The sequence below is a fragment of the Epinephelus lanceolatus genome, chromosome 1 (assembly GCF_041903045.1).
Source record: "Epinephelus lanceolatus isolate andai-2023 chromosome 1, ASM4190304v1, whole genome shotgun sequence".
NCBI classification, from domain to species: Eukaryota; Metazoa; Chordata; class Actinopteri; order Perciformes; family Serranidae; genus Epinephelus; species Epinephelus lanceolatus.
In genome coordinates this window covers 23515029-23534503 of record NC_135734.1, presented here as the reverse complement: position 1 = coordinate 23534503, position 19475 = coordinate 23515029, and the positions used below count along the sequence as shown (strand labels likewise).

Below are 19475 nucleotides of genomic sequence, written 5' to 3'. Positions count from 1 at the left end.
TAGCTGAAGGTGGGGATTATACACAGCAATTTATCACAGAGGTTAAAGGAGACATGATAATTATCATTCTCAGTGTAAAAAAAACTCAAAATTTTTCCAAATCCCTCGCTGTTTGCAAAACGATAATCTCCATTTCAACTATTTCTTAAGAACGCATGACTAGACACACAGAGTGCATGTGCATGCACGTATCTAGGCTCACATATGCACTTGTACAAACCCCTTCATTCAGAGCCTGGAGCAAGCATGTGAGACCTTTAGGAAGACAGAGAAATGTAAGATAAAATGAAGTTAGAGGCCCTTTGGAAACCAACAGGGTAATCTGATTGGCCTCCGGGGCAGCAAATCAACTTAACAGTCAGCAAATTTCAATTAGTCTCAGCAGCTCTGGTGTCTTTCACCCACATACAGTCTCAGATACCTCTGTCACTGTTCTTAATGTTGCTGTGGTCAGGTCGTCTCAATAACCAACTAAATATACTACGGTGACTCTGCTGTCAGCAGATGTTTGGTCTCTCCTTTCTTTCCAGCTTGGAATAACTGTTGTTGGAAAAGCCATCAGCTGAGTCACTTTGGCGGGTAGGGATATGGATTTGGAGGCTCCTAAATATACCCCCTGGGAATAGAGGGGTCTGAAAAACAGGGGTTATTATTAACATTGGCTGGACAGGAAGAGGAAATGAGGTCGCACAGGCCAAGCTTCTGCTGCACAAACACCTCAGAGCACAAACCAATGAGATCAGTGCGATACACATAGAGGAAGGAAACCAAAAAGACAAAGAGGATTCACCGAGGACAATGTTGTATCCATTACGCCAACATTCACAACTGTTTTTTCTTCTCACTTTTGAACAATCGATCACAAAAAATATCAAGCAGAGGAATAAAATTTGAGGCAGAGCTGGCAGGCCCCCAGTTCCTGTCAGGCACCTCCAGAGGGCCAGCTGTCCTGCAACAGCTGAACTGACGCACCTCCCTCCTCTGAGCCAAGATGTCTACCAGTTGTGCATGTCTGTGGCTCCCACAGCCCGACCCCATGAGAAGTACTGGGCTGGGCCAGAGGACAGCCACTAGGATCATGTTGTAGGGACAGACGGGATGCGGCCAAACCCAACTGGATTCCAGTGAGACCCGCCTCTGGAATTTGAAAAAGAATATCTGCCACTCTTTTTGCGAGGGCAGGTCCCATGAGAACACTGTTTGGCTGCGTCCTCTTCACACACATTCAAAAAGCCTGTTTCAGTCAGTCCCAAATCTCAGAGATATGATCAGGGACACAAAAGAGCAGCATGTGGTAACAACCAATAATGTCTCATTAGAAACGGGTGTGAGTGGAAAACCCGTAAACACCCAGAAAAATACTATCTCTGCATGCTGCGAGTCAGCTGACCCCGTGTTTAGACCACAAGTGTCACCTCAGCATCAGGCTCATGTAACAACAACATTCACGGTACAATGAAGCTGGTATACTGGTTCTGTCTTATACAAGACTTTTTTAAGCGCCAAGCAGCGAAGGAGCAGCCAAATTTTATGTGCAGTAGTGGCAGTAAATGTACAGTGTAGATTACAGTTTGCCCATAAATACACTACAACTCCTCAATACCACATCCCTGTGCCTTGCCTCCCAGCTGCGAGGCACTGGCAAAGAGAGAGTCTGTGGGAAACTGGAGCAGAGCACGCTGCTCTTTGGCTCTGTCCAGAGACACCACTGCTCCACCTGGGTTACAAAACATGGATAAACACATTTATTCAGTGCCTTTATATTCCCCATCAACCTTGCAATTAACATAGACTTGAAACATAAATAAATGTCATGTCGCATTTACGCCCATGAGACACAGCTGAGACGTGAGCTCAAAATGAAAGCAAATCTATTGCGTGAGAAGTGCGAGTGAAAACGTGTCTGATACGCTTGCGGTCTAGACACGAGGTGAAGCAGTCAGAGCAGCATGCCTGAGGCCAGTTCACATGTGGTGACACTGGTTCTTCATGAAAACCCTGGAGATATTATACTGCAGCACAGAACCAGGTCGAGAAGTTAACTGTAAAAGCAGAATTTCAATGGTTTTACGCTGCTTCAATGAGACACATAAAACTGTAGCTCTCTAGGTCTTGAGAATACTATAGTTTCAATTATGTGAAACATGGAGTGTGTAGGGAAACAGCGCAGAGATAAAACAAAATATGGACATTGTCACTGTTAACCAGACCAAAGCACTGAGGCACATAACCAGATCTCAAGTCCAAAGTACAACTTTTTCGCAAAGAAAAGAAAAGAAAAAAAAAAATAGGCACACTTAAAACACCATCTGGAAAGAGCTGAAAATGAGCTTACCACACCGGGAGAGCAGAGATGAAACATGTCTTTCCAGTGTGCGTAAAGATTTTGTGGCTACGTCCTCAGCGTGGCGGGAGATGAAAAGCATGAGAGGCTTGTGCTCTCGCAGTAAACATGCAGACAATGTGCGACTCATTAAAAACTTAAAAACTTTATCAACCCCATAAGATGCCCCCTTGTTTCCTAAATAAACCCGGTGGTGATTTCTCCTACATGACTCACAGCCAGACAGTCTCGAGTGCATGAGGAGAAGCTTTTGATTTTGATTTGATCTTTTGTTTTGATTTTACTTTTGCTTTCATGCCCGTATTTCATTTTTAAAAATGTCTCTGCAAACTTCCCCAAAATAGAAAATAAAACTGAGACAAAATGTTTCCAGTTCTGTTTTTTAAACGTTCAGACACTTGTCACCTTTGGGGGGAGGTTTCTACGTTTGTCCTTCGGGTTCCTTAAAGTCAGACTAAAATTAAACCGCTAAAATTTGAACTAAACTTGTTGCACATGCTTACAAAGCCAGCTATTGTGTCCTCCTTTAATATGTAAAAACTGATTCAACTTTGGTACAGGCACAAACATATAAACAATGAAACAACCCAGACAGAGAAGACGTTTAGATACTCAACACTGCGTTTACTGAATCTTTTTAAAGGCCAGTCAACAATCAGGAAAAGCGAGTTTTATGTGTCTAATGTCAGTGTGACTGCCTTAGATTGAATGCTGGTGCACCACTATATCATTACAGGCCTAAATGAGAGGGAACATACAAGCCATTTGGTGTTCTCCATTCAGCATACGTAGACTTCCTGCTTAGAGAAAGCTCTCCGTTGACCCTGGGGGACAACTGGGTATAAGTGACAGCCTTTGTTCCTTTTAGTGGTCCATTATACGCCCCTGGTCCAGCTCATAAGACAAAAAGACTGCTGTGACCCTGATGTGAACCACCTTGGGTCACTTCTGGGTTGTCTTACACCCTGCTGCCATGTGTCCTCATCAGACTTTTAACATCCACTCAACCTCAGCAGGTCTGCTGTAACTTGTAAGCTCAGCAGTGTGGAGCCCACACACAGTGAAGATGGGCATATGCACGGATCACACACCATCTACGGTGAAATCCCATGCAGATGTTATCTGGTTGATGACCACAACACACAGACACACACACTGGAAGGTGGGTGAAATTCAATACAGATGTTATAAGCTAGTTGATCTGTAACACCTACAGGTCCTACATCATGGAAAGAGATCAGTTTGTTTCAGTTTCCTGTGCATGTAACCACATGTGACTGACATGTTTACCTCTAGAGACCACGGTATTTCCCTGATGAGCTCCACAGGCCCAAAGTACCCAGAAATTCCCAGTACATGTGATAAGACTTGGCCAATGAGTAACAGATTTGGCACTCAAGTCGACCCACAACTATGCCTCTATAAGCACGAACATAGATGTGAGCTTTATAAAGACAAGGAGAAACAGACAGCGAAAGGAAGCAGCATCAACTAACCGCTGCTGCTTAGAATAACACACAGGGTGTGTGGTGTGGAAACTTTGGGAACTCTTCTATCTATTATGAACAGATTTATATTAATAGCTTGAAACAAAAGGAAACTGGTGCTGGAAGAACTGGGATTGTCCCATCTCCACAAAGAACAGCTTTGTTTTTCAAAGGTCATAAATTATTAACATTTCATCTCTGTTGAAATTTCACAAAGAAAAAAAAGGAAGTAGAAAAGAACATGTAAGGACATGTCTAAAATAGCTCAGACATTTGAACCAAACATTGAGGAACTTTAAACAATGAAATACCCCATTACTCGATGGAACCTAAAAAAGGTTTTGACCAGAAGTAGTATGATCAAAATAAGGAAGAGGACTATGCTCTCATGAAAGTCCCTAACACTCCTCTGGTCTGGGTGGGACAGAGCAATTAGCTAACCTCAAACCACTGTGACCCTTCATTTAAACTTTCTCCCTCGCTTCTTTTACCCATTGATCCTTGTCATTATCAATAATGCGGTTAACTAACCGATGACAAGAATGTCTCAGAGTTTGTTTTCATCCATTTTGAGCTGTCACATTCCACCGTCTCTGCGCATTTTGTGGTGGTTTCTAATTACCTGTTAAAAGATGGAGGCTGGAGAGCATGTGAAGGGCCATATGGCTAACTAGGGTATCAAGCCTCTGTAGGCTAAAGACTCTTCAGCCTTTGAGAAACACAGCTGGCCATTGTTTTAAGTGGAGACAGAAAATGCTCTGGGAGAGGTTGAATCACTGGGGCATAGTGGGACCCTGTGGGGGGTTTTGACACTCCCCATACACACCAGAGGCAATGCAACGAGGCCTCCAGTCGTGTCATTCAACAGCCATTGCTGACCAATTAGTTCCCCCTCCACCTCTACGTGATCCCAAAGGACCAGAGGGTCAGAGAAGAGACCTCCTAATGGCCAAGGTGAGGAAAAAGAAGAGCCAGGATGAAGCGGAGAGCAAGAGTCGCCATGGTATAGCCTCTGAAAGCCAGCAGGGTTCGCCTTGTTTATATGCAGCTGGAATGTAGCGGTTCTGCTTGTTATTAACCACAGACAACACTCTCTCACATGCCTCTCATGCATGCACATTTAAACTCTCACCCATTCGGGGTGTTACAGCCTTTGATGGCCTGGGGCCGAGATTTGTTTTAGGAAAATTAAATGAGCATTGGAGCAGAGTGGAGCAGGGTGGTGGTGGTGGTGGTGAGCACACAGAAGGACACTAAGACGGACTCAGTGGCCCTGCGCCAGGGGAAACAGAAGTGGCATGTCTGGAATCTGGCTTGGAGGGAAGAGACGGTGGTTTGGACGAGGCCACAACGTCGAGCACATGATGGGGTCTCTGAATGACTTACTGTTAGGGGCCGTTCTGCACCAGTAACCCTAGCGTTAAGGGGGGTTGGGTGTCGTGCTCTGCAGTATAACTGACCGTTCTCCCCATTTGGTAGCGATTTGCTGAAATGGCTGAGCATGGTTCACAGGCAATAGTATGGAAACATGGGACATATGGAATGTTCAGATAAGTCAGAATGAAAATAAAAAGGCAGTTTGGGTTCGGCCTGAGCGGTCAAAAGTCAAAATAATCCTGCGAGTTCTCATAGCAGAAGCATTTGAAAGTCATTACTACTCACAGTGCCATATGTTGTGATGGCTATCACATTTCCCGGTAATATGATCAACTAATGATTAAGCACAATTCCCTTTCCAGACTTACTGTAGAGGCTACTGAAGGTTTGGGCGGGCTTACCTCGGTGGGTCTTTACTTCCGTCTGTGCTGTTTTCGGAGCTGCTTCCATCTCCTTGCAATCTGCTGTCCACTGCTGGGTCCACCTCGGGGTTGGCAGCCTCCTCACTGGTCTCTGGAGTTCTGGGGACAGGACTGTCTCCGTCCTGCTCAGGCAGAGGTGTGCAGCGTCCTTGGCTCCCTACACTGCTGATACTCCCCGTGGTGCTGTGATGGTGTCTGTCCGCACCCCCCCCAGCCCGCTTGGCCTCAGAGCATCGCCTCATGGCCTGGAGCTGGGATAGAGGCACTATATCAGCTCCCTGGGGTCGATGCCAGACCGTGCGGCGCCCAGTAGAGTTGTAGTAGTAGAAGCGGCCACTGTGAGGGTCAAACAGCTCCCACCACTGGTTACCGTCTGCCTGGCGAACAGGGACGCCTGAGGGGGGATCCCAGCCGCACTCACCAGTGGTCAAGTTCACATACATACGCTCCCGGGAGCGTGGCTCCAGGATCTCCACCCAATCAGAGCTGAATGAGAAGAAACAAGGCAGAGTATTATTTACGGCTGAAAATGACAACAGATTATCCATCAACAGGATATGATGATGCATTAGAGGCCACGGTCACGCCTGAGTACTAATCAACTCGACAAGCAGTAAACAACTCACACTGTTTGACAGACTGAGAGGCCCAAAATGCCCACTTGCCCATATGGAGAGAGTGTCAGTGTTTGTGTCCCCGACATGCAGCCATCTGTGTGTGTTTGTGTGTGTGTGTGCATATGTCTATGTGTGTGTGTTAGCAATGATGTCATCTCTTTGGTAGGCAACGGAGCAAGTGATGGTGTGCGTGTGCGATTCCTTAATTTGAGGACAGGTGGACACGCTCAGTGAGACACCAGGCATGGAGTCAGCAAGGCCCAAAGAGAACCAAAAGCTCTGAGTGCTACTAACGCAAAAACCACCGAGCTCATCTACAATCACAGAGTGACAACAGCCAGCTCAGCACAATACACACACACACACACACACACACAACAAAAAAGAGACAGTAGAGAGGGGAGGTGCAAAAATAGAGACAGAGGCTGAGAGAGAAACAGAGAGAAAGACAACCCAGTTTAAAGAAAAGTATGCAAAAGGGACAGATAATGGGACAACCAATTACACACAATTGGACCATGAACTGAATTTCAGAGAAATTATAGGACACTATCTATCTTTGTTAAAGTGTGTGGCATATTGCAATTAACAGGTGTATGCTGTAGCTACCTACAGAAAATCAGGGTCAATAAATATATCTGACAAATAAGCGAGGGCTGCAGTTTGCTGGTGCTATATATCCAGGTCATGCTACCCTTTAGTGGGCTCCATCATGTCTCCTTTGATCCAGTTCCCTAATGCAGGCCTTAACTGTGCCAGCAAATCCATGTGGGAACAGGAACACTACAAACAGCCAGCAAGACTCCTTTCTCCAGACCCAGACACAGTAGACGTCTAGATCAGAGCCAGAGAAAGGACTCAAATTATCCAATAAATCACCATGCTCCTTTTCTCATCTCCCATAATGACCACTTGAAGGCTTCGGCAAGGTTAGGTCATTTCTCTTGTTCAAGTATCCCACCCAACCCTAGCCTAGTATCTTTGGGAGAAAAGTGCCAGTGGAGAAGAATTAGTGTCACAACAATCCGCTACAGGTTGGGATATTTTCCCAGCTTTCTCAGGACAGAGACGCTTTTCTTCTCCCCGTCATGGTTGTTTGTGGTGTGAGCCTTCTGTCCAAGCTACCTGTGATGATCAGAAGGGGCATGAAACTTAGCGTGGATATGAGTGCCTGCAATGTCCACCACATATACCCACATTTGCTCGTTATGTTCCTGCCAAATTAGCCCTGTGTGCACCCCCAGCCTCAGAAATAGACACAGGGAAGTGTGGTGCCGGTCAGGTCTGCCAGGGTTACAATGTCACAGTGTTGACTGCAACTCACTGGAAAACAACAGCTGTTCTCCATTTTAACCTCATCAACTTTGACGTACCTGTTCACCAAGTATAAAGTGTCAGTCAGCATCTCTTTTATGTGCTGCCAGCACCAGGCTCTGCACAGGTTGATTGAACAGCCAGGTAAAATAAGAAAGAGCAGAGGATATACAAGCCTTTTGCATACTGTCTTCCCATGTGTCCTGGTGCTCTATGCTGGGAGGCCATCTGGTCCAATCCCTCACACTAGGCAAGCAGCCCTGACCTTAGTGGAGTCAACATGAAGGATGCTTTTAGGGGCTGTTTATACGACAACGATTTCGGTAAAAACGGAAAAGTCTGTCCTTTGCGTTTTAAAAAACTTCTGCGTTTATATGACGACGTTATTGAAACTTTATTATTGTTCACAAGGAGCCGCAACATCTACTGGGAACGCTGTAGTATGCATGCCAGGCCAATGGGTGGCAATGTAAATTTGCAAAGCAACACCATGGCATGACGCCATGTGCCTGCGCTGAAGTGCCTTCCTCTACAATGCCGTGATTTCAAACCAAAACAAAGAAGACACAATGGCGAAAGCATGCACAGATAACTTTGTCTGGATGGACGACGAGGTGGAGTTGCTACAGTAACAGATCTACACTTTACTTCAAATCAACAGGGTGAGCAGCACAAACAGAGCTCGGCATTGTTGCTGTGATGGTCGGCATGCCTAGTGACTGGAACCGTAATGCACATGTGCGAAAAGTCCGTTTTCAGAGGAACTGCATATTGCAAGTTTACATGACAACGGAGACGCTGCTGTTTCCAAAACATTGCACTCTGGAACCCGTTTTCAAATCGTTGCATTTTGAGGCACCCAAAACGCCGCTGTCATGTAAATGATCGGCCAAAACGCAACTAAAGTTTACCGTTTTCAGTTGAAATCGTCGTATAAACGGGGCCTTATACTCTGTTTTTATCTCACCTGGAACGACAAGAAGGTGAGAGTGGAAATTTAGGAATAAAAAGTGTGGTAAGATCCACACGAATAACGTCTCTGTACACACAAGAGTTTTAGCACCATTTCAGAATTAATCTCCATCCATAAAACCCACATGACATGTAAACAGGAAGCAGATTGTCCACTCTTTGGTTGGTTGCTAAGGAACAGAAAATGCTATGCAGACGTTCAAAAGTAAGACTTGAGATTTTTTAGCTTGGACTAGCGACAAGGTGGAAGGCGGAGTTTAAGACAGTCAAGTTGGCGGTAAAAGCAAATGCAACGATGTATCAGAGCGGTACCGGTCCGAAGCATTATCCATTACTGGAAGAAGTCCACGCAAAAAGTATAAAATCACGAAAGGTATGTACACCTAGCTCTAATGTTTTGGTTTGAGAAGTCGTGACTGAGAAGACCCAGTCGAGAAGCTAATGTTGGTGTCTGCGTCATCCTTTCCAAAAGTCTCCGTTTCGGCCCATCCAGACTAAAACCCAACCCATGAGTTTTCAAACTAAAATGGGGTCAGCAGTGTTTTAAAAGGTATCCGTTTGCGGGTCCCCAAAAAGTCGGAGTAATGTGGACATTAGTTGTAAATGTAGCAATAGTTACACATTTTCAAATGAAAATGTATTAGTCTGGATGTAGTCTGTAAGTAAGGGTAAAAAATACGTGAATGTGCTTGTCTGTGTTACAGGGGTAGAATTCAATCTCACAGAGTAGTGTGAGGTACTACAATGAGGCTCGACTATCCAGAAGATGACTTACAGACTGATTAGATTCGCAACACTTCATGGGAAGGAAGCCTTACAAATAATGGGGCATTCAAAGCCGAGGCCAAACAGTCAATACCACCCCACACATACCAGAGCCTACATCCTTTTACTGCTCCTGACCTCCAAAATAGGCCTTCCCACTCTGAGAAACTGATCCCTCCATGCTGCATTCTTTGTTATTCAGCCCTGTGTTTGCCATCACTCTCTGTAAATGCAGTGTTTGTGTCAGAATACAAATAAACTAATCCCGTATGAACATGCAGTGACAGAAAGCTGAGGCCGTGTGTCCCTCTCTGTGCTTTTCTGAGTCTCCAAACTCCACGCCAGAGACGACACTGAGGAAACCAGCACAAAATTGAACATGCCCGGCTGTGTCCTGAACATCCCAACAGGAAACTGGGGTTTGAGGGTCAACTGTGGAGGCCATGGCTGACGAGTTTAGCAGCACGGGGTGTAGTGGTTGCATAAGGACTGTTCCCTCTAGGTAAATAAACACCAGTTAGAGCTGAGAGCGAGCCTGCTGGGCTCTGTTGACAAGACCAGATAAGCAGGAAGACAGGCCAGTGTTCAGGTTCTGAAATTCCTGGAACATCACGGTTGGGAAACCACATGAATGATGTGCATTACATGGGTTTGTCTAATACAAATGGATTTGTCCTCTGCTATAAATTTCTGGTGAAAAGATACTGTCTGTAACAGCATGTTTTGAACTCCAGCCTACTCAGCTTAGGCGATTCCCTAGACTTGAGAGGCAGACATAAAAGTATACAGCAGGACTCCAAACAACTGGGGCAGTCTGCCTCGTGCTGCAAATGTTCATAAATGGTTTGGAATGCAGTCTGCACCAGCTCAGTGAAGTTTAACTCAGACAGAAATGTTTTATATTGATCTAAAATTAACTTATTACACACACAGCCCTTTGACTGAAGGACACGGCACCTGATTTACCTCTGGGGAAACTCAATCTAATTGAAGCAGACTTGCATGCCAGAGACCCTTGATGGGGGTTTGTGTGTTCCTACAGCAGCATCTGATTGCCTTTAGTAAACACAGACAGGAACAGGAAAATACAGAGTCAAGGAGTAGGACTTTACAGATTCCAAGTTTTCATTAATAGTAACTTTTAAGTGACACAAGACTTTTAAATTCTATATTTCAAGGAATCTATTTTCCTGACAATGTCCCTTCAAAACTACATTCATTTTTCAGCTACCACACACTGTTTAATTGTTAACAGAGGGCTTATCATTCACCTGGTGACAAAAACTGTCCACAGCTTTGAAATATTTGGAAATCTAAGTATAAAGTACAATGTTCTTTTTACTCTTGTGTGTAATAACACTGTGCTCTCCCCTGGCACACAGGATCTTTGTCTCCCATTCGGGTAAAGGAGACGCTTCAGCAGCCTATGGTTATCCCACAGCGACTAAAAATAAAGCTTGTCAAATTGTAAAAAAAAATCCTTGCAAACAGAGCCTGCCACTGAGACCAAGAGGTCAATACAAACACATGCACATGCACACAAGCACACCTTCTTAACAATCTTGTTATTCCCAGTCCCAATGTGCTGAATGTCTCCTTCTGAAGGAGAAATACTTCATCCATCATCCACAATTTACAGTCAGCTCCAAAAATAACTAAGAGCGGTTTCCCAGAGTGAGGGAAACAACAGAATATAGCTCATGGAATCTGCCCCATTGTTCGAAGCCAACACCAAAGTGTAAATGGCACTTTTCCCGGCAACGGTAAACATAGAGGACTGCACAATACATTCACCAGAAATGGGGCAACAAGCTGCCTTGTGTCATTGTCCAGCTTTGGATTTCAAACAAACTCAGATACCATTGTGGTTGTTGATTTCATCAAAAAGCTAAACAATACAGAGAGAGAAAAGCAAAGGTTTTTTTTCTGTGTAGCAGAGTCTTGACCAAATTATGGTAGCAGTGTTTCATCAGATAGTCTAGTAATGGCTGAAATGCAGCTTCATGCTTCAATGCCATCGTGGCATTTCTGATGGACAGATAGCATGCCTTCAGAAACGGAGCCAAATGAGGGTATTACTGTAGTCATTTGTCCATAAACTTGTTAAGGTGAGATACTAGACAAAACCAGCGAGCCAGCTAAGCACCCATTTACCAATCAGGACTCTTGTATTGTAACCTCTAACCTTTTCCAACAACAGACTATTCTGAGCAGTTGCCTGTGACTGTCCCTTGTGGACCAAGGCAAGCTGAGTTCTCACACAGGGCCTGCCATTCATTTAGGAAACCTTAGCACTCTGTTCACCAGGCGCAGCAACAAGTGCCAAGGTCCACCCTGGCCGGTATATTTTCAGGCCTGCTATTTCCTAGTTAGAGACACAAAACATCCTTTCTCCTCAGATACTGGCCTTAAAATAAGTCACTGCTCAGAGAAGAATTCAGACTCACCTAGCTGCACAGGTACAAAACAATTAAAAATATAGCAACAATGACAAACTACTGGTAAATTGCTCTCCCAGGGGCAAGCAGAGGCCTGCACCTCAATATAATACAAGGAGTGATCACCATAAGCAGACTGCTGTTTGATTATGAATAAACCATGTGCAAAGTCTATTCAGCATGGCTGCTAGGCAACCTGCTTATCTAAATATTGTAAAACAAGAGCGGGGACACGGAGCGACTACTGAGTGCTTGGCAGCAGTTCCAGTAGCTGTGACTAACGAAGAGAGTAATCGTAAACCTGGCATGTTGAGTGGTGTGGCCACGGTCCCGTTTACTGGAGTGAAGAGGGCAGCAGCTCTAGCGTGTGTAACCCCATCAGCAGCAGTGCAAGACACAACGGCACTGAAGTAGAGGGACAGATCCATTAAAAAAAGTTATATCTGGGTTCACTTTCCACTTTACTTTGGATATTTGGTTACTGGTGTTATTAAAAGGTGGGTCTATTATCAATATTGTTATTATTATTATTATTATTATTATTAGAGGTTTTTATATCATTCTCTGGCTTCCCAGAAGTGTTGCATATGTTTACGAACCCATACATTCAAATTGTGGTTAAAGAATATATGTTCTAGCGTCAAAATACTTTTGTCTCTTATAAACTCCTTTCTCATGTGACATTAGTTTCTGCAGGATGATGCTGCTACATATAAACCCCCTAGCCTGTCTAATGTGCCTCTTCATGACCTCACACATGAACACAAACAAACCAACAGATCAAGGCAGCAGTAGACCAACTACTGTGTTCTGTGAGGTAAAATTACTGTTTTTGTCAGTGGAGTCTGGTGGCCTGTAAGAGAGTGATTTGACAGGTTTATTTCCCTGGTGGAAAGGGCTGTGTGACAGCAAGGTGAAGCGGTGAAAGTATCACAGACTATGGATAAGTACAAGCCCAGTTCCAAGAAAAATCCGAACTGAGCCTTTCAGGTATTATTAATATTTTCAGCAATTGCCACTCAAACCAACGTCACAGCTTACTGCCAAAAGCTGAGTGTGCTTTTCTATTTACATATAATATCCAGAGAAGGCAGATGGACCTGCCCTTTGAATGTGTTTTGTTAAAAAAAAAAAAAAGAATATGGGACATGGCAAGAAATGACAGGCCAGTTTGGTCTGCTGCGTTTCAGCCGTCATGTTTCCATTGCCAGTAGTGTTTGTTGATAGTTGAGACATGAATCAGGTTTGAGAGAGGCTAATCCTGTCCTCATCAGAAGCATAATTCAGCCTTTGCAAAGGCATATGTTTGTTTCCTAGGAGTGTCTCCACTGAACCAAATGTTTCTGTTGGAAACAGAGTTGGGACGAGGTGTATGTGGGTCGTCTCTGTACAGGATGTGCGAGGAGGCTCCTACACTCCACCCAGGCATCCAGAACAATCGGGGGGGAGAGTGCACATGTTTCAGATGACAGAAAAAAAGCCCTGCACCTGTTATACTCACATTCTTCGGCTCTTTTGTTTAACACCTCCCATTCCTGCCTTGTCACCAAGGTCAGAGGTCAGTAGATCTCATGGCACAATTGGTCTGTTTGTGTGTGGGTGTGGTGCATTTAATTTAACAACAAATAAAGACTGCTGAGTCTGTTATAGAGTAATAGACTTCTGAGAGGCACTTTGGCATTCTTCCCCACAGAAACCCTCATAAAGTTAATGCTCGGGGTTAGGATGCTGTATACTTATCTTGTTCTCTGACTTTAACAGTGATGTGCTTTGTAAACCAGACCCACAGGGCTGCGTACTGCCTGTCTTGTTTATTCTTGCCCCTTGTTGAGATTTATAAAGGTTTATACATCTTTCAATTAATTCTATGCTGCGTATTGTTGGTTTGCTTTGCCTTACGGCCAAGTGTTATCCATCTCCTGAACAACCCCTGAAGAATTCAGATGATCAAAAGGGTGTGAAAAATCAATGGAAAATAATTTGGGATAATCACAGAGACCTTGAAAGGACGGACAAACTTTCAAAAACCTGCTTATATCTATGAGTCATACATTAAATTACACAGATTGGCCAATGTTAACACTGAGATAGTGTTATAAAGAAGTTATCATAGAAAGGGTGTAAAGATGTTCTGCAGTTTAATGTGTTTAGAAAACACTTACATTCAGCATTTTTAAATTGAACCACATTAATGGGGACATGGCCTAAAAAAAGATTCATACCTTTTCTCTCTACTTCACTCCTCCCCCTCCCCCCCACCCCCCACCCCTCAGCTGCAGTTGTCAATGTCCATTCCTCACTCCTTGTGTGCTGACATTGGCAAACGAGTTCAGGGGTCGTCTTTCACGGCAAGACACGTAAGGCATGATAGAGCCGGCCTTATGTGAGTCTACCCAGGCACCAGGACTGCAGGTTGCCAAGGTGGGGGAGAGAGGTAAAGCACATTAAGACCAAACAGCCGGGCACCCACACGCCTGGCAGAGAGTACAAGGCTGGCATGGGAGGATAAAGATGAACAGAGGGGGAGACTCCTGAGCTCACTCTGTCACCTGATTCAACTCCAAAAGACCTGCACGGATAAGACGCAAACAAGCTGTTTATACTGGACGTGACAGTTCTGTTATGACAGTACTGATCTGGAAAAGCAGTAGAGATACTGTACAGTCACATGATGCGCCAGACATGACAGTGAAGTTTCATATCTGTGACACACTGGAGTTTCTCTTGCTGCAGTTGTGAGGCTGAAGAACACCTCTGAGGCAAACACTGCCTTTCTGACATTATCTGTAAGGACAAGCACAATAATTCTCCTGCGGCAACCCTACAATAAGCAAAATCATCACTCAATAAAGATGAGTAAATATACTTTCAATGACCTCTTACATCTTGTCTAGTATCGACTGAGAACAGCGTAATTGTCAGTTCTGAATCACAAGAGTAAATGCACACTCTTAAAACCACAAGAACCAGATGGTCCGGTTTGGTTTGTGTGCTATATGCTAGGCTTATATGAACATGCTTCACTGTTGGACATGGGGTCTATTTTAAAATCATTGCATGGTAAAAAATGCAAAGTGGATTTTGACGCTTTCTGCACAATGCCAGACTACACTCTGCCTTCAGCAAGAAGGAATACAAAGGACTTTGTTGACTGCTTGCTTGTGAAAGACAACCACATGAACACACCGATCTGATCGAGAAGTCAGAAAAATATTCCTTTCTCGCTGCAGCCACCAACACTTTATTGTTATGCATAAATCTCCGGACGCTCTGGGAGTAGAAAAAAAATGGTTACCTAGTTGACAAGAATGTCCTGTGATGACTCACAGTCATATGCATTACAAAGCCTGTGAAATGCACCCTACTCTGAAGCCTGTGATGGAACAAAACAATACAGCCTATTGTCAGATCAACAGGCAGACTTCATTCAACGAGAACTCTCTGCGGTGCCTCCAAACAGCGGAGCGCAGCCAATCAGAGCTGCGGCGGGGAGGAGCCTGGGACATGTATACGAGGTCTGGGGTGACCTCCTTCAACAGCTGCCCTAATCCAGAACTAGAGACAGTTTCCCCTCTCCATTGGCACCGGATTAGACTGGATCTCACAAGGTCATTCAGCCACCTTCAGCAAGGCCAGTCTTTCCCATGCTGCTTTCCAACTAGCGATTTTACATGGACTCTGTGAATTCATTCTCTGTCGATGCCAAAATGGTCACCCCCACTGCAACAAACTGATTCTTCATGAGAAGTGAGATAAAAGTGCCTACCTCGCCACCGGTTCCAGCAGAACAATCTCGTGTTGGCAGTGCTGAATGTTACTTCAGATACCCTCTCACTGTAATCCGCCTACAAACTCACCGCAGAGAAACAGCGCTCTGTGATTTCTGTATGGAGAGTATTGTCTTGTCCTGCCATCCTCCCTTCTCCCACAATTGCTGCAGCTTTCAGCAGAAATGCTGGGAACTTCCGGCCCCCTTGCTGCTCTGCTGAACAGTCTCTGTCTGTCTGAGACACTACTCAGCAACAGGGTCAATAAATTCCCTTTTATAGGGGTAAGCCTGACCCAACAGAAGCCCCTGTCCTTCCTGAAGCCACCCCTTTGCTTAGCTGAGGAGCACATGGGGATTTTTTGGGTCAGATGAGACTCTGGACGAGAGTGAACATGTGCAGGAGAGGCTGAGGATGGGATCAGGGTGTTTACCACATACAGGCCGGCCTTTCTGTCCAGTACACCAGCTGTCAGAGCGGGAACAATGGGGTCACTTTTCCAAACAAGAGAAACGAACGAACCTATTTAGGATGTAATTGTGTTTAATAACCCCAAACATTCATTGTCCAAACTTTATCTTGTCAGGTCATGCATGTTCAACATGAAGACATGGCCTTTTTTCAAAAATAAACTCAAGCATTCAGTCTCGGCCATCTGCGTGCAGCCAAAATGACATTAGTTTCTGACCTGCTTGCCTACCACCACCACCAGCAGTTTGTAACTTCATTTTGAGTTGGACCACACCATCCCCCTGAATCCTCCCCTGCTGACATGACAAACAAGGCCAGAGTCTAATCCCAGAGCCGAGTTACAGGGTGAGAGGGGGGTCAGCGGCTGGCCGAGGACCCACACAGGAAAGACACGTCCAGATTGTCCCACAGAGGAAGTGAAGGTGCAGACGACTGGCCCTTTAGGCTTAGAAAAGCAAAGCAGCCTGGTGAAGATGTTAACGCTGGGTCTGTGTGGGCCCAAGGGGAGACGTGGGGTGGATTATGATTTAAGAGGCCATCGCTGGGGATCAGCAGTGTAAGGACAAATTAATATTTCCTAATATCAACAGGGTTTTAGATTTGTTAAAGGGGGAGACAACTGTGACACTGCATTTCAGTAGCCAATAAAACTTTACTTCTCTAAGGGGATTTGTTGTGTCTCATCCCTGCATGTTTCAGTGTTACATTTTTGTGTGTACTGCTTTTGTAATTTTGTGCAGAGCTCATTAAAGTTTTGCATTAACTGCTCACTGGCTTGTTCAACTCTTGAAGCAAATAACTCATTCATCCTTACAGCCTATCTGAGCATATGACCATCCCACGAGCCATAATCCCCTGTAATGCTAGAGAGTTATGATCAGCACTCTTACCATCAGGTTCAAGCTAGTGTGGGCCAAGAAGCTAACCCAGCCTTAAATCTCTGCAGAGGAACAGTTTGACATGTCAGCTGTTGTACAGGTACAGATAAATGTGTTGTGGCATATCACCTTAACCTCATTACAGTGTCATTGTGGCAGGCCAAAGAGAATCAAAGTCAGACGAAAAGCGTGTGGAGAGTGTTAAGAGCGTCTGATTTACAGCAGTGTAACAGGGATTAAAGTACAGGAAGCAGGAAAGAAGGGGGTGAAAGCTGGAAAATATGATTTGAAGCTATAAAAAATTCATCCAAAGAGAAAAAGATCTTCCACAGTCATTCTATTATTAACATGTCACAACCAATAGCAAGCCGTTCAAGCTTCAAAATCACTTCCTCTCAACAGGCAAACAAACTTGTCCATTGTCAAATCCTGTGTAGGGTGGACATCCTGCCTTGTCCCTGTCAAAAGACCCAATTCTGATTCATCTTGTAAGGGGGATGCATGGTTTGTTCCTTTATGCCTATGTCAGCAAGCAGGCAAACAGTGAGACAACATCCTATTCTAATTTCTGCTCCTGACATTGATAAGCTCAAATAAATGGCAGACACATTTTAGGAGGGTGCAACACCAAATGAACCACTGTCTCTGTCGGTAATGTTGTGCTGAACAGATAGAGTTGCAGTGCTGGACAGATAGAGACGTTAACACGTCTACAGAAAGTAAAACCAAGCAGTCATCACATGAGCACCAGCTGGCAAGGAGTTGGAGAAACTACTGCACCCAGGATGTCAGGTTGGCGTTGCGTGCCAAACTAAGCGCTTCAGGCTACATAAATGACATCTGTTTTGGCAGCTTGGTTGTCAGACACGGCGTAGCATTCAACAAGAGGTACATGCATAAAAAGAAGGAATATCAAGACATCAACGACTCTCAAAACTTAAGCTTCAGCTAAAAAAAATATGAACTTTACATAGTCATAAGTACTAAAACTCAGAGGGAAAATTATAAAGGAACCAAAGTAGCTTATCTCATACATCTCAGTAGCTTTAAATAGACTGTGAGGGCTAAAGCAAACCATCTGTCTCAAGAAACCGATGAAAGCTAAAACAAAGTTTTAATGCAGCCAAAGCAGATGCTGAAGAAATTCAACATGTGGGGATCAAACCAGTAGCTGAACCTACAGTGGGAGCCCCAGCTACCCTCCACCAATAAAAATGGGAGCAACAAATGTGCCTTCCGTTTAGTTTATTGGCTTCTTAACCACAGCAAAGACTGAGGGAAAAAAATCAAAAGATGGGGCTGTTGGTGAGAGATTAAAGTAGGCTCTATCTCCCCCACTCTTACAGCTAATTTAACTCTACTACAAATACTCACTGGTGGCAAAACAAAACTTCTCTCATAGTTTACCAAGCTACGTGCTAGCAAGCCAAAACAGCCCAATTCATTGTAACTGCCCATGTTGTAAATAAAATAGCGACACCACCACAAGCAAAGTACAATTTGAATTTCAGTTTAAAATGAAAACTTTCTACCAACTCTCTTTACATTGCTGAATTTTCTCAATAATATACTTCATTTGAACAAACTTTCGGGAACATTTAAGCTTTAAAACTACCTACAAACGCTGTAAAGTATTTGAACAATGTGAGTATCCATTGAGTGGCGTGGTCTTGTTCACTGTCTGTTGGCTGCCCTCTGAAAGCTGTCGGCGGCGGCGGGGTGATAGCGAGGCGAGCAGGCTTTAGCTCCGTAACTTTCTCCTGGTTAAGTTTGTACCAATGTGAGATTAAAGCGAGCGTTAACTTACCTTGTCCCGGCCATTTTCTTCACATTGTAAACGAGGCGTAACGTTAAACAAGAGGAAAGCGATGTTGAGCTGGTATCGGGATGAAGGTGAGTTTCAGAGCGCTCAGAGCGGTCCGACGAGTGAGTACGGGACGGTCCTCCGGTGGTGAATCCGATATGGAGTCTCCGCCTCCGCACGTGAGTCATAGGTTGGGATGGGGGTCACCCAGTCTGCACCCACACCCCTCCTCTTATCCACCACTACCCCCCACACCCTTTATTCCCTCGACTAGTTGGGGCTGGAAAGAGTAGAGGCCAAACAAAAAGCAAAACATCTTTAGTGGCTCAGTTGGCTGAACAGAGCAGAGTGATGAAATGTTATATGACCAGAGCTATCGCAGCTCGCGCTGACAGAACACCACCGGTCCTCAACCGTTCTTTAGTTGGACCAATTTATAACTTAAATGCTATCAAAGTTGTTCATCTTTTCCTGAAATAAAATAACTGACAACAACAAACAACAGTTTGATTTCCACCGCATTTATTCTGGTTGTTAAAAAAGACAGGAGCACCTTTGTTTTAACAAACAAGTCATTATTTTGTAAAATGTGCAATTCAAATAATGAAATTAGCTGTTGTTAACCTAGCGAAAAGCTAAAGCCACATCCCTCTGCTAAAGCCACATCTTTAAAGGTGTCCATCTTTTCTGTGAATTCATTTGTTTTCACAGTATCCCTTATGGTTGTTAAAGAGGGCAGACTCACTATTGTTTTATTAATTAAGTTGTTATTTTGTAAAACGTGCTATTCGAATAGGCTAATTAAGTTAGCTAATGTTA

The 19475-nt window shown here is 44.4% G+C and overlaps 1 protein-coding gene across 2 annotated transcripts in view; it reads right to left on the bottom strand.

Annotated features, from left to right (window-relative positions):
* Positions 1-18910, bottom strand: part of arhgap46a (Rho GTPase activating protein 46a) — a 35465-nt gene extending 16555 nt beyond the window's left edge. For both annotated transcript variants that reach the window (XM_033626778.2, XM_033626779.2), the window contains exons 1-2: positions 18660-18910; positions 5610-6116 (exon numbers count right to left, since the gene is read on the bottom strand). In XM_033626778.2, the coding sequence (XP_033482669.2) occupies positions 5610-6116; positions 18660-18844 (692 nt within the window). In that variant the 5' untranslated portion in view covers positions 18845-18910. The remainder of the gene's footprint in view (positions 1-5609; positions 6117-18659) is intronic.
* Positions 18911-19475: the final 565 nt, after the last annotated feature.